This window comes from Trichoplusia ni, chromosome 13 (genome assembly GCF_003590095.1).
Source record: "Trichoplusia ni isolate ovarian cell line Hi5 chromosome 13, tn1, whole genome shotgun sequence".
In the NCBI taxonomy this organism is placed as follows: domain Eukaryota; kingdom Metazoa; phylum Arthropoda; class Insecta; order Lepidoptera; family Noctuidae; genus Trichoplusia; species Trichoplusia ni.
In genome coordinates this window covers 2,732,334-2,744,992 of record NC_039490.1, presented here as the reverse complement: position 1 = coordinate 2,744,992, position 12,659 = coordinate 2,732,334, and the positions used below count along the sequence as shown (strand labels likewise).

Here is a 12,659-nt window from a genome sequence, read left to right as displayed (position 1 = left end):
TTCCCTGCGAACTTCGTATCGCTTCGAGTCGATAATAGCATTGCAGACAAAAATACCAGAATAAATTAGTTGCTTATGCCGATCGCTTCATTTTTGCAAGATCGAAACCACCTTCACATAGTCATTTCAGCTGCTACTGTGACTTCTTCTGGCCTCATGTACTATTATTATTACTTGCTCTTATGCTATCACTCTGATGAACTATTCATATTCTTCTGCTACAGAAAATTATTATTTTTACATATATTGTCAGCTGAGCTAAACTCAGCGGGCTTTTAGGCACACTTCAAAACTCTTCTCAAAACACTCAGTACCTTTTAATTTAATATTTGATAAAGCACATGGTCTACAATAACACAATGATAACAAAACTTTTTTTTAATTTGATTGCAGCGCTAACTGTCCGGACAGACTAAAATTAAAATTCGAATATTATTTAAAATTTGACACTGCAACTTTGACTGTGAATTTGACTTTGACACCGTCTGTCGGATCCAATGTAAAACATTCCAGAATCCACAACTACTAATAAATTAATATTTAATTAAAAAAACATTGTCCAGCGGACAAAATTGTGAATCTAAACTATACCCAGATCCCCTTGAACACACACCAAAAATTTCATCAAAATCGGTCCAGTCGTTTGAGAGAAGTTCAGTGACATACACGCTCACAGAAGAATTATATATATAAAGATATACCATGATTGACATTTCAATTTCCTTTTTACGATTTTTTATGCAATTACAACTTATAATCAACTTATCTATACACTTAGGTCGACTAACTTAGAATAGAACGATACTGAACACATGGCTATTTGAATGTGCTTGTAAAAAACTATAGACAGATAACAAATGACCAGATTCGGGGATCACCCTTTTAATTTCTAACAAATCAAATATAATCTTATAGTAGTACCATTAAATCACTCCAACTGCAGACTTGGAGTGACACGTGACCGACGCACAATGGGCCGACTTAAAGCCTACGTGCGGAAAAAGGAGCCTCATCACTCCAATAATAAAATAGAATAAAAACAAAGTGTATGGTGAATAGCGGTTCGAAGTCCAATTTGTCAATTGACCAAACAATATTCAAATTGTCATCAATTTGATATGTAAGTTGGTATTCCAACAACGCAATACGTCAGAAAATATTAATTAATTAATTTGTCATCCGTGAGTCTAAAATCTTTACTCAGAAAGTTCAAGTAGCGTTGAAGAGTGCATGATGAATTTCTATGGATTGTCTACACCGGCCGAATGCGTGAGAAATTGCATGACGCTTCAGAGTTAGTCAGTAAGGGTCTGACACTAGCCGCTTTCCCCCCGAGGAAGTGGGTATGGGTGGGGATAAGGACTCCCCTTTTTGTCAAACTAAAAACAGCTCAATAATCAGGACTAATCTCTTCTTCATCACATGAACTTTGATGTCTATCATTACGCTATGTTATGAATGTAAAAATAGAATGCGTGAACGTTTATTTTTTTAAATACTGAAAAGGATTAATATTGTGTTAATTAAAGGATATGAAGAGGAGAGCTGAAGATCGAGCTCAGTGGCGTGCCTCAGGAGAGATCTATGTCCAACCGTGGACTGCGATGGATTTATAAGATTACATCGACTAGTTACGTAATGCCGCCCTACTGCAACCAGCTGCTTAACTATGAGATTTTTATAAATTAAAAATTAGTCATGAGCCAACATGGTAAAATGATAAGAGAACTTGATGATCTCAAAGTGCGGATGAGACCATCAATGATACATAAATAAAGTTAAATAAAGCCTGAGCCCTAACATTGGACTTAATAAATATTAAATTATACTTATTAATAATATTCTTACATTTAATATTTATGTATATGTATAGGTACCTACGTTGTATATCTATTACAGGACAAAAGTTATATTTAACAAACTATTCATATTGCAAATAAATCAATGACATACATTTTTATAGCAATTATCTTTTGTTTATAGAGATTTTGTACCATACTAATCATGAGCTGACGCGGCGGGGTCGCGAGTCCACCGCGTTGCATCATTTAATAACGATACTAATTGCCAGAGATGAGGTTTCGATCACAACATAAAAATGGTTTTCATGACGCACATAACTCTAAATATTTATACAGTTTCCTTCCATGCACTGAATCCATCCATGCATTGTGCTATTGTTTTTCTATACATTTTGCTATTGTAAAGCATAAATATCTCTTTGTGACTATAAATATACGAGTCACACAGGACCTACATGCGTCAACAGATAAACAAAAAGCACTAAGAATAACTTTAACCTCATTATTATTCTCTCGAATCATTTTCAGATAAAAGTGAGGCTAAAATTCTCTTTTAGAAGCCTGCATTAAAACTGTTGGCAAAAGCTTGATGTCAATGGATCCAAACATGAGCACGCTCCGACAGAATATGATAGGTACTCATCTTCATTGTATAGCATGACAAAAATTATAATTGGGAGATTCGAATTTGCGTATCATAAATCTAAAGACTTTAAGTTGCAGGTATGTGTCAGGATCAGAAACCAAAGGCTGCAGAGCTTTGAGACTCCGATCATCACAAAACATTCGATATGACAGGAGGTTGTAATCAACCTTCTCTTCAACCAAGATCTAATCTTCTCTCGATGAACCAAAGCATTCCTTGAAGAGGTGGAATCCTTCTCCAGTCTTGAATCTTCTAGTACAATGGACCTCGTCCATCAATAAATTACTGTAAATAATAAGCAACGCCCTGATCACTTTTTAGCAGGCTGTGAGTAGTAAGTTATACAACAGCACGCAATCTTTCCGTTTGATTCTAAACTAAACATACATATGAACAAGGTATACCTAATGATTTAAGGCTGGTATATAAAATCAAGTTACAAAATAATACTAAATAGAAAATGCGGCAATCTACGCTGACAACGGATGACTGTATAATTAGTATAAATTCGAGGAAAATATATGAATTTACTTAGTCAGGCCTGGGAATATCACACGGATGGTGCTATTTCTCCTTGCATTCAGTTAACCACATGAAAATGAGGGTCCAAAAGTATCCCTTCGCGATACTCTTGATATTCGCATATGTCTTCAAGGCGTCATGCATGGGCAACAGCAGTTTAACCTTCGCTATTGACGACACAAGCTCAATGGGAGATGACATCGACGAAGTTAAAAGCAGTGCTAATAGGATTTTAGATATAGTGTTTAATGAAAAGTCTAGTGTCATTGATAATATGGTCCTCGTGTCAATTAACGATCCAAGTAAGTATCCGATTTATTATATTTAAAAATACCAAAAAATGCAAAGCAATGGTGCTTTGCACAACATCTAACAAAATCAATCACAAACTCCAATCATAAGTTATCTCATTTTTATCATATTTATCCGAAAGAACATGCTATGCTTTCAAATCATTGGCAATGAATAAGTCCAAAATAACAGGACTTTTTATTAAGTGACTCTAGAACTAAACTGGTAAGGTAGAAAAAAAAATTTGAACAGCTTTTCACATGTTCGAAAACTTATTACCAGTTTATTAAAAAAAAAATGAGCTCGGATAGATAATTAGTGAATGGAAAATGTATAATTTGAACTGGTAAGGAGGCGAAGCTTTCGTATAAAAAAAGAAGGTAAAATGTGAAGTTGAGAAATGTAAATTATAATATAATTGGAAATCTTTTAATAATGGAAAATAACAACTATTTTTTAGACTTCCACAATCATTCAAAATTAAAATAGTCAAGGCATTTCTGTTTCTAACAGTACTTGTTTTGTTTATAGATCCTGTAGTGAGAGAAAACACCAAAGATCGCGATAGATTCCAGCAAGCACTAGACGCTCTGCAACCCCACGACGACATCATACCCAATGATTGTCCAGAACCATCCATGGAAGGAACTCTGCTTGCTTTACAGACGAGTCACTCTGACTCTTACATTTACGTATTCACTAATGCCTCGGCTAAAGATTATCCTTTAGCAAGACAAGTTATGGAAATGTGCCAACGGAAACAAAGTCAGGTAAATTTGAAACCAGCATTTTTTTTGCTCTGGTTCAGATTTCAGATTACGTGGATGCCCATAAAGAATGTACTTTTGCTTATTATACATTCTTGATTAATATACAAACTAAGATTCAGACTACTACAATCATGTTAACGTTGTTAAATTGGACCTATCTCATTTTATAACCTTTTATCAGAACTTTTTTAAATAGCACAACATAAAGAATTAACAGCTATCATATTTCATCAAATCCTTAACCTACATAATTGTATTTTTCAGGTTAATTTCATTTTAACGGGTTACTGTCATCGGTATCCTAAGAATGGATTTAAAGTCTTCTATGACATAGCAGCGGCTTGTTCCGGACTTGCTTTTCACGTTGGATCAAACTCACTTAATCCGGTAATATATTTCGTTATTATTATAAGGTTTGTCTCAACGACAGTTAATATTCGGAGCCTTTAGGACGAATGATGTCTGAGAAGCGTTTAAATATTTTAGTGCTATCGAAGAATTGTAGTTGACTAAAGAAGTTCGCTAATTCTACGACTCCTCGACAACCGTAACGTAAAACTACTTGTTAGTAGATGTATGATATGTCGGAATAGGCTTTTCAGGTTTTCATCTTCTCCTAAAGTAATTATCCTGTAACAAGCTCTTACTCACTTATCGTCTGAAATACCCACTTCACACTTGTATCCGTAGTAGACTTTACATATTATTTCAACGTATAACATCAAAAATTATGTTAAAGGTGATCAAGACAATTGAAGAAACAATAAACGGCAACCAGACTGTGATGGTCACCACGACAGTCCCACCCTCAGTTTCTACTAACATTCCAGTAAGTAAACACATCACATTAAAGTCACCTTTTAAGATCAACTTTCATCAAAATTTCCAATTTAATTAAAATCTAAAAATTTGCACCAAGGAAACCAAAGAACAGCTGATTTAAAAACCCCTAAAAATGTTCTTAATATTCTCATATGAAAGTGCATGGCACTATCTGACTGTAGTAACAGCTCGCAGCACAAGCGCATTGAAATTTGGAAGCCCAATATTTTATAAAACTTTAACTGAATTTTTCGTTCTTATTTGGCACATTTGAGATTTATCTCATTTTTTTTAGTTTACTATTGACGACCATACGGAATACGCTATTGTGTATGTATCTGGCTATGACGTCTCACTTACAATATGGGGTGCACCAGCAATTCAACAAGACATCATGAGGAATTACTATGGAATTGTAAGTTATTTTTATTTACACTTTTATATATAATATATCCAGGATTAGCTGTGAGGTATCGACGCCAAGCCTACTGCGATCTGTGAGACATGTCGCGATTTCGATTCCCACGTCGGACGATCATTCGTGTGATCCGCGAATGCTTGTTCTGGGTCTGGGTGGTTTACAAACCTACCCCGCGGCACAGGGATCCTAAATCGTGAGCCGGGGAAACTTTTCATTTAAGAAAAAATCATGTCACTACATGTCCAACCTTTGCCAAGTGCAAACTTATATATCGAAATGTTACAGGTAGTCAAAGTTACTAAAAATACCGCTGCCGGTAATTTCATAGCGACTGTGTGGGGTGCCTTTTCTACATCAGTAATTATAGTCGGCAGAACCGACTTTCTCTTTAGCCATGGTTTCTCTGAGTTAGTACCAAAGTCACTGGCCGATACTACGCCACAGCCAATCGCAAGTAAGTGTAGCTATTATTACTTACTATTATTATTGTCAATAGTATCAGGTTGACCTTTACGATATTTGTATTTGTAAAACAAAGCCCTAACGTTCCTTAAGCTACTCTTCTTTATTTACTACGGTACTTTCGAAAAGTGAATTCAAGGGCAAGAGTCAGCAGAAAGATGCTTCTCTCGGTGACTAGCCGGATTGCTTTTATCAACGACAGTGACTCAAATTTGCCGCACTTACACAAAAATAAACAATATTTTAGAGGCTAGAAACAAAATTTAAAATATTGAATTTTCAGATACGAACGTCTACCTTTCAATATCAATTAACGATCCAAAACACTTAGTAAATATAACATCAGCTCATATTTTGAAAAAAAGTTCCAGCGGAGTCTACGAAAAAATAATACGAACACTACCTCTGACAGAAATTTCCAAAGATTTTTACATAACACAGCCGCTCGTAGAGCCTTCGGAAAAATTTCAAATTTTAGTAAGTAAAAATTAATATCCTACAATAGCTAATCTATTACAATAATATCAATGAAATATCAAAGATCCCACAACCAACAGCCCTTTTGGTGGTTGTTTTGTAGCAAGTGAAGACCTTAATTATTCAGTTCACATTTTAGGATACTTTTTACTCTCTGTCTTTATTTGACTGGAGGCTAGACCTCTTTAAACATTTGCCTAAAGCAGACAATGTCTGCGTGCAGGCAACATACCTCATTAAGTTTAAAGTACTGTACTAAACACCTGTTATTGTAGGTGGAGGGAATCGTAATTTCTACAGGTAAGACTATCAGAAGGATGTCAAAAATTCCCATCACACCTCAAAAACCGATTAAAGGTAAGTTTAAGCATATTTTAATTGCCACGTACACATTTACGTCATTTACATGCACATACAACCAGTTCTTTGTATCTAGTATCTTATCTTTTATTTTTTAAATCAGTAGAGATAGACACTATGAAGCCAGTTACTAAAATAGAAGAAGGTCAAAAGACAGAAGTAGAATATGATGGTACAGTGAAATTAACTTGCAAGGTATCCGGCTACCCAAAACCCACAATTACTTGGATGAACGCCGAGGGAACTGTAGTTAAATCTGTGGTGAGTAGAATATAAAGCCGTCACTGGTGGCAGTCAATTTATGTATCTTATCAATCGCATTTAAATTTATTTAATTTATGCTACCTATTCACCATGTCAGGGCCCCGATTTTGCTATTTTACAATGCCTGATGAATGAATGGCAATTGGATTAAATTTGATTGATTGATTGAAATTCTCTTAAGCATTTTGCCAATACAATAACTGAAAGTTAATTGTATTGACCTTGAGTATACTGTACTGCACTGAATTTCCAATTATTGTGAAGAAAAATGCTTAATAGAATACGAAAATTGTCATTTTAAGCCAAATTTCATTCATTCATCGGCCGTTGTAAATAGCAGAATTGGGGCCCTGTAAACCTCCATTCATTCCTATTTTTTTAATGGATAATTGTTCCCAGTTTTGTGTATAATATAATTATTTTCCATTCCAGAGTTCGATCCTGCAAGTACCTTACGACTACATTAGTTACGTAACAATTTCTCACGTGATGAAAGCTGACAAATATAAATGCTATGCCAAAAACAGCATTGGAAGTGATGCAACAATAATTGATGTCGCTGTTAAAGATCCTTTTGAAGTAAAGTCAGTGCCCAAAGGTAAATTTAAAAGTGATATTATTGCTATGGATGTGGAAACTGATGCATTTTCTAAAAAAGTATATAGATACATACTCTTGAAATGATGGACACCACTTCAGTTTAAACAAAGTTTATGAAATGATGGAAAAATTTAACTGTTACATAATTAACCTGTGTTATAAACGCTTACAGCCCTATGTGTCGTTTTCATGATGGCAAAAGTTTTGTTTTAAGATCTAAGCCTATTGAATCAATAACCTTGTTATGATATGTTAATGTTCAGGTACAACTGGAGTATTTTACGGTTCTGAAGGCATCATTACATGTGACATAAGATCAAAACACCGGATGAATATCCGATGGTACTACGCAGACGAAATCACTCGAGTAGACAGAGAAATCTCCTCATCTGATGCATACCAGATCTCTACTGACAGCAAACAACTAAAAATTATGAAAATGAATTTGAGTTTGGTCGGAAAGTATACTTGCAAAGCAACTTTACAGAATCACGGAGATGTTCAGAAGACTTTCAGCACTAGAGTAACAGCAGATGGTGTTGGTATGTAGTATTAAAATAAAATCTGGTAAACAATAACACAAAACTGTATAGCTTTAAATTAATCAATGATTTTCTCACTTTAGTGGCTCCAGAAGTTTCGGGAGAAAATAGTAAGAAAGCTACAAAAGGTTCTGCTGCTGTTATCAACTGCAGGTAAGTTTGAATAGAATTGTAGAAAACAGCATACTGAACGAGCTTTCTATTAATCAATTCAATTTTCAGTGTCAAAGGATTACCAAAACCAAAAATTTCTTGGAAATTTAAGGGATTAACTGCTAAAAACTTAGTGAATTTGTCGGGCACTAATAGTGAGTTTCATATTCCGAGAGTAGAAGAGAAACATGCAGGAAACTACAAGTGCGTAGCAGTCAACGACATCGGTAGTGATTCACACGTGACCACACTTATTGTTCAAGGTAAAATAAATACAATACATCGAATTTCGTTTGTAAATAGAAAATTTTAAATAAACGATATAAATTTTATTTTTGATTGCTCAACAGACCCACCAAAAATAACCACAGTACATACAGCAGTTTACAAAAGCAATGAAGGAACTGCTCTTTTGAAATTGCCATGTGATGCCACCGGCAATCCCAAGCCGGCTATCATTTGGAAGAGAAATGGTGCAACTATAACTCCAAGTAAGAAATGAAAACCAAAATACACATCGCTAGGCAAATCCGGGCAATTGTGAGCCTGAATTTTTGAATTTCTTTCCTATGCGAGAGGCAAAACAAATACTTAGGTTCATCCTTCCTTCATCGAGGAAAAGCCTTACATTACAGCAAAGAACCTTGGCTATGCGCTAGCCATGTGAAACTTAGGCTAGTAGCATTAATAATAGTAGCACCCGCTCGATACAGACCTTTAATCGTAACAAAAATGAAACGCCCAAGACATACTGTCCTTCAAGAAGCTTTTCATGTAGCCATCATATTCATTCGCTTATTCCTCAAGGTCCTCTTAACGACTACCTAAAAGCCAGGAACGAATACTTTTAGTTCTTATGTCTGTTAAAACAATACAATACTTATTTAGATTGACAAAACTTGCAAAGAATAATCTTAAACATGAGGTGATGTTTCCAGATTCGAAGTATTCAATAGAAGCAGGAACGCTTATAATCAAAGACATTATAGTAGAAGACACTGGGTCTTATACTTGTGAAGCGAAGAATGAAGTGGGTGCAACGAGCGCAACGTTTAAAACAATGATCCTTCGTAAGTGAACCAATTAAACAAATAATGATTAAATTATAAGTTATTGTTATTACAGTATTAAATGAATTATTAACAAGTTCGTTTTTTGTAAATATTCTTCCTTATTTTATCCACTTCAAATAAGTAAACAAGCTTTAGGTCTGAACTCTAATGATATAGAATAATTAATGTTAGTATTGAATTGTTTTAACTGATTCCTTTAATTTTAGAATTTCCTAAAGTATCTGGAGTTGCTGCTAAAAAAGTAAGACTAGGAATTTCGGACACTATTGCGTGCAAGTAAGTATATTTTTATGTCGACATGAAATTATTGCTAAATAATTAAGATATTAAAGCAAATACATTTTAAAGATTCTTCTAAAATTATTATTTTCTTTCAGAATTGTCAACGGAATATCAACACCAAATATAACTTGGCAAGTCATGACAGATTCTGCAACAAAATACGACCCTCTCATAGTCTCAATAGAAATTCAAATAGACTCACAACTTGCAGGCGTCAGTGTGCTAAAAATATTAAATATAACAGATAAACACGCCGGATCATATAAATGTGTGGCAACGAATGAATTAGGAGCTAACGAACACGTCACTACCCTGATTGTGGAATGTAAGTTAATGTGTTCAGTTTAGAAACCAAATTCTTCTGTAGTCAACAAACTTACAATAGCATGTCTAATTTACATAATGAGGCTCAGGTGAAAAACGGTAGAATGGCTAAAAGAGATCGTAAGATGATGGAAGTAATAACAATATCCGCTTCGCAGTGGCAAGGGATCAGGTTGATGAACATGTTATAGCAATCATGGACGAAATTGAGCTTTTGCTCTGTATTTCTAATTATTAGGCTAAAAAAATCTCTTTTTCTTTTGTAGCTCCACCTACAATAATTTCAAGCAATGCAGTTTACAACGGTGTTGAAGGCGATCTTGCCTTGAGGATTCCATGTAATACCACTGGTAATCCAAAGCCAACCATAACTTGGAAGGTCGACGGAACTATTATAATACCAGGTAAGTAACAAAGCAAATACTAGTAATAACCTGGGATAGCAAGCCTTTACACTATCTATATAACTTAAAAGACTTAAAAAAATCCTGGATTTTTTAAATCTTTTCTTCGTTATTTCTTTCAAACTAATGGGTTTAGTGCTCAACATTTGCTTATACATAATTATGGCTCAACAATATTTTTCCAAACCAGACTGGCCATTTTTTAACCTCAGACGAGAAGAAAATAAGTTTTATGAGTATGTGTTTACCGATTTCGCTTTTAGATATGTTGTGTAAAAATCGTTTCTGCCATTTGAAGGTCATGAGCTTTTTTCCATGAGGAATGATTTAAATTTGAGAGTTGAGTGTCTTTGGAACCATAGCTCTTAACGGGAAAACCGATTTAGATGTGGTTTTATTTCTTCGGGAACTTATTTCATATTTATGTAACATCATTCGATGACCTGAAGAAAGGCCAAATCGCAGAAATGATTATTCCGCAACCACAATAAATTTTATTTCAGACACTAAGTATGCCATTGAAGATGGAGCTCTAGTTATATTTAGTCCGATGCAAACCGACAGTAAAACATACGCCTGTGAAGCTAAAAATTATCTTGGAACTGTAACTGCTGTTTCCCAAGCACAAATTGATGGTGAGATTTAACTATATTTATAAACCCGTAATCTGTAAACATCACAAAAACTTAATATATGTATAATTACATGACTGTGGCACCCATGAGATTATACAAACATTATAGTTTTGCCTATAATCTAAAACTGGTTTTTTTCGTTTCAGAGTATGTTGGATATGGTGATAAATATATAGTGTACATAAAGGAAGGCGAAAACGTAAAGGCCGTTCTCAAACGGTTGTCAAGCACCTAGGCATATTAGTTTACTTAACCTTGATTCTGTTAACACTTCAGTCACTCAAGCTAAGGGCGTCATATTCAAATCAAGTTTATTGTTAGACTAATTTAAATTAATATGACGGTGTCCAAACACCCTAATGAGGTTTCTAAGAATGGAGGCAGGTTGCATTTCTCCGAGTGGGAATGTTGTTCTGGGCCCCAATTCTGCTATTTAAAATGGCCGATGAATGAATGAAATTTGGCTTAAAATGCCAATTTGCGTTTTATCTTAAGGATTTTCCTACACAATAATTAAAAATTCAGTGTGGGACGCTAAACTCAGGGTCAATACAATTAGGTTCCAATTATTGTATTGGCAAAATGCTTAAGAGAATAGGAATAATTTCAAATTTAATTCAATTGCCATTCATTCATCGGCCATTGTAAAATGGCAGAATCGGGGCCCTGAACGCTTAAATGTATTGAATTGACAAGTCGGAATAACGAACCTTACGAAAACCAATATAAATGCTTGAACCATGAATCGTAAATTAAGTGCAATGTCGTTGACAGCAGTAATTTGCTAATTATGCAATTATAAGCGATTAGCTTAGTTTAAACTGTAAGTGATTATCTTTAACCAAACTTAGATGTTTAATGTTATTTTGCCTAATTGATGGAATATAAATCAAAATGCACAACTACGATAGGTACTCCCAAATTCAAACTTGAGAAAAAAAAAATAGAGCACGGACGCGTGAATTTAGAAATCGAATACGATTTGAATTTTAAGTTTAAGTTCACTCTTAATAGCCAGTAATGCTCTCGTGACTTCATTATTTTAATCTGTGCTCAAACGGTTACAAGGATTTATAATAATTGCTCATCAAGAACTTTATCTTGTGTAAGATGAACATCGGTATGTAGGTACAGTCTAACTTTAAACAATATTAAATCTTTGATTTTCATGGAGTCTTCATTCTAAGGCGTTAAGGTTGTATTTCGTCTGTCAATTTGAATACTTGAATGTGTTCAATTACATATATTTTATGCTTGTACATAAATATTGCTTCTGCAGATGCGCAGTAATTTTCATTTCAAAAGGGTTATGTGTGAAGGCATAATGAAGGTTAGGTTAACTCTTGGTAGAGACCCGCATAATAGACTAGGTTTATTTATGACTTAGAAATTCTTCTATCGTGCCTTTAGTTATATACCGTTAAGTTTTGGGTTTGATAATGGAGTAGGAACTACAGTATATAGGTATGTGTAGAGAACGCGTAATGGGATAAAAACTCCTTAACAGAATTAAAGGAAAAATTGGACAGATAAACATTTTGTATTAATAGCCCATTGTCAATATTAGTTATGTGGAAATAATTTATGTAGAATTCATGATACACTTTTCAATAATAATTTAACAGTTTTTCTTTTTGTTTGCTAACTAAAAGTAAACTGTCAAAGTTATAATCCTATAGTTCTAGTACGTGTAACACAAAAAGCTCATATTTTAATAACGGAAAAACCCACACGACACCTCATTATATGAGACAATGAGATTTTCAAACAAAATTACAAAATAGTCGAATGCAGTGATTATATTGCGAA

The 12,659-nt window shown here is 34.3% G+C and overlaps 1 protein-coding gene across 1 annotated transcript; it reads left to right on the top strand.

The window, feature by feature from the left end:
• The first annotated feature begins 2,473 nt into the window (after window positions 1-2,473).
• LOC113499917 (hemicentin-1-like) lies at window positions 2,474-11,386 on the top strand. Its single transcript, XM_026880522.1, has 20 exons — window positions 2,474-3,272; window positions 3,793-4,031; window positions 4,296-4,418; window positions 4,771-4,860; window positions 5,149-5,268; window positions 5,560-5,728; window positions 6,020-6,213; window positions 6,489-6,570; window positions 6,680-6,834; window positions 7,270-7,435; window positions 7,701-7,979; window positions 8,063-8,132; window positions 8,202-8,395; window positions 8,483-8,623; window positions 9,071-9,202; window positions 9,412-9,481; window positions 9,583-9,812; window positions 10,078-10,215; window positions 10,719-10,850; window positions 10,997-11,386. Exons 1-20 carry the CDS (start codon window positions 3,041-3,043, stop codon window positions 11,083-11,085), a joined length of 3,045 nt encoding a protein of 1,014 aa, XP_026736323.1. The 5' UTR covers window positions 2,474-3,040; the 3' UTR covers window positions 11,086-11,386.
• The last annotated feature ends 1,273 nt before the right edge of the window (window positions 11,387-12,659 follow it).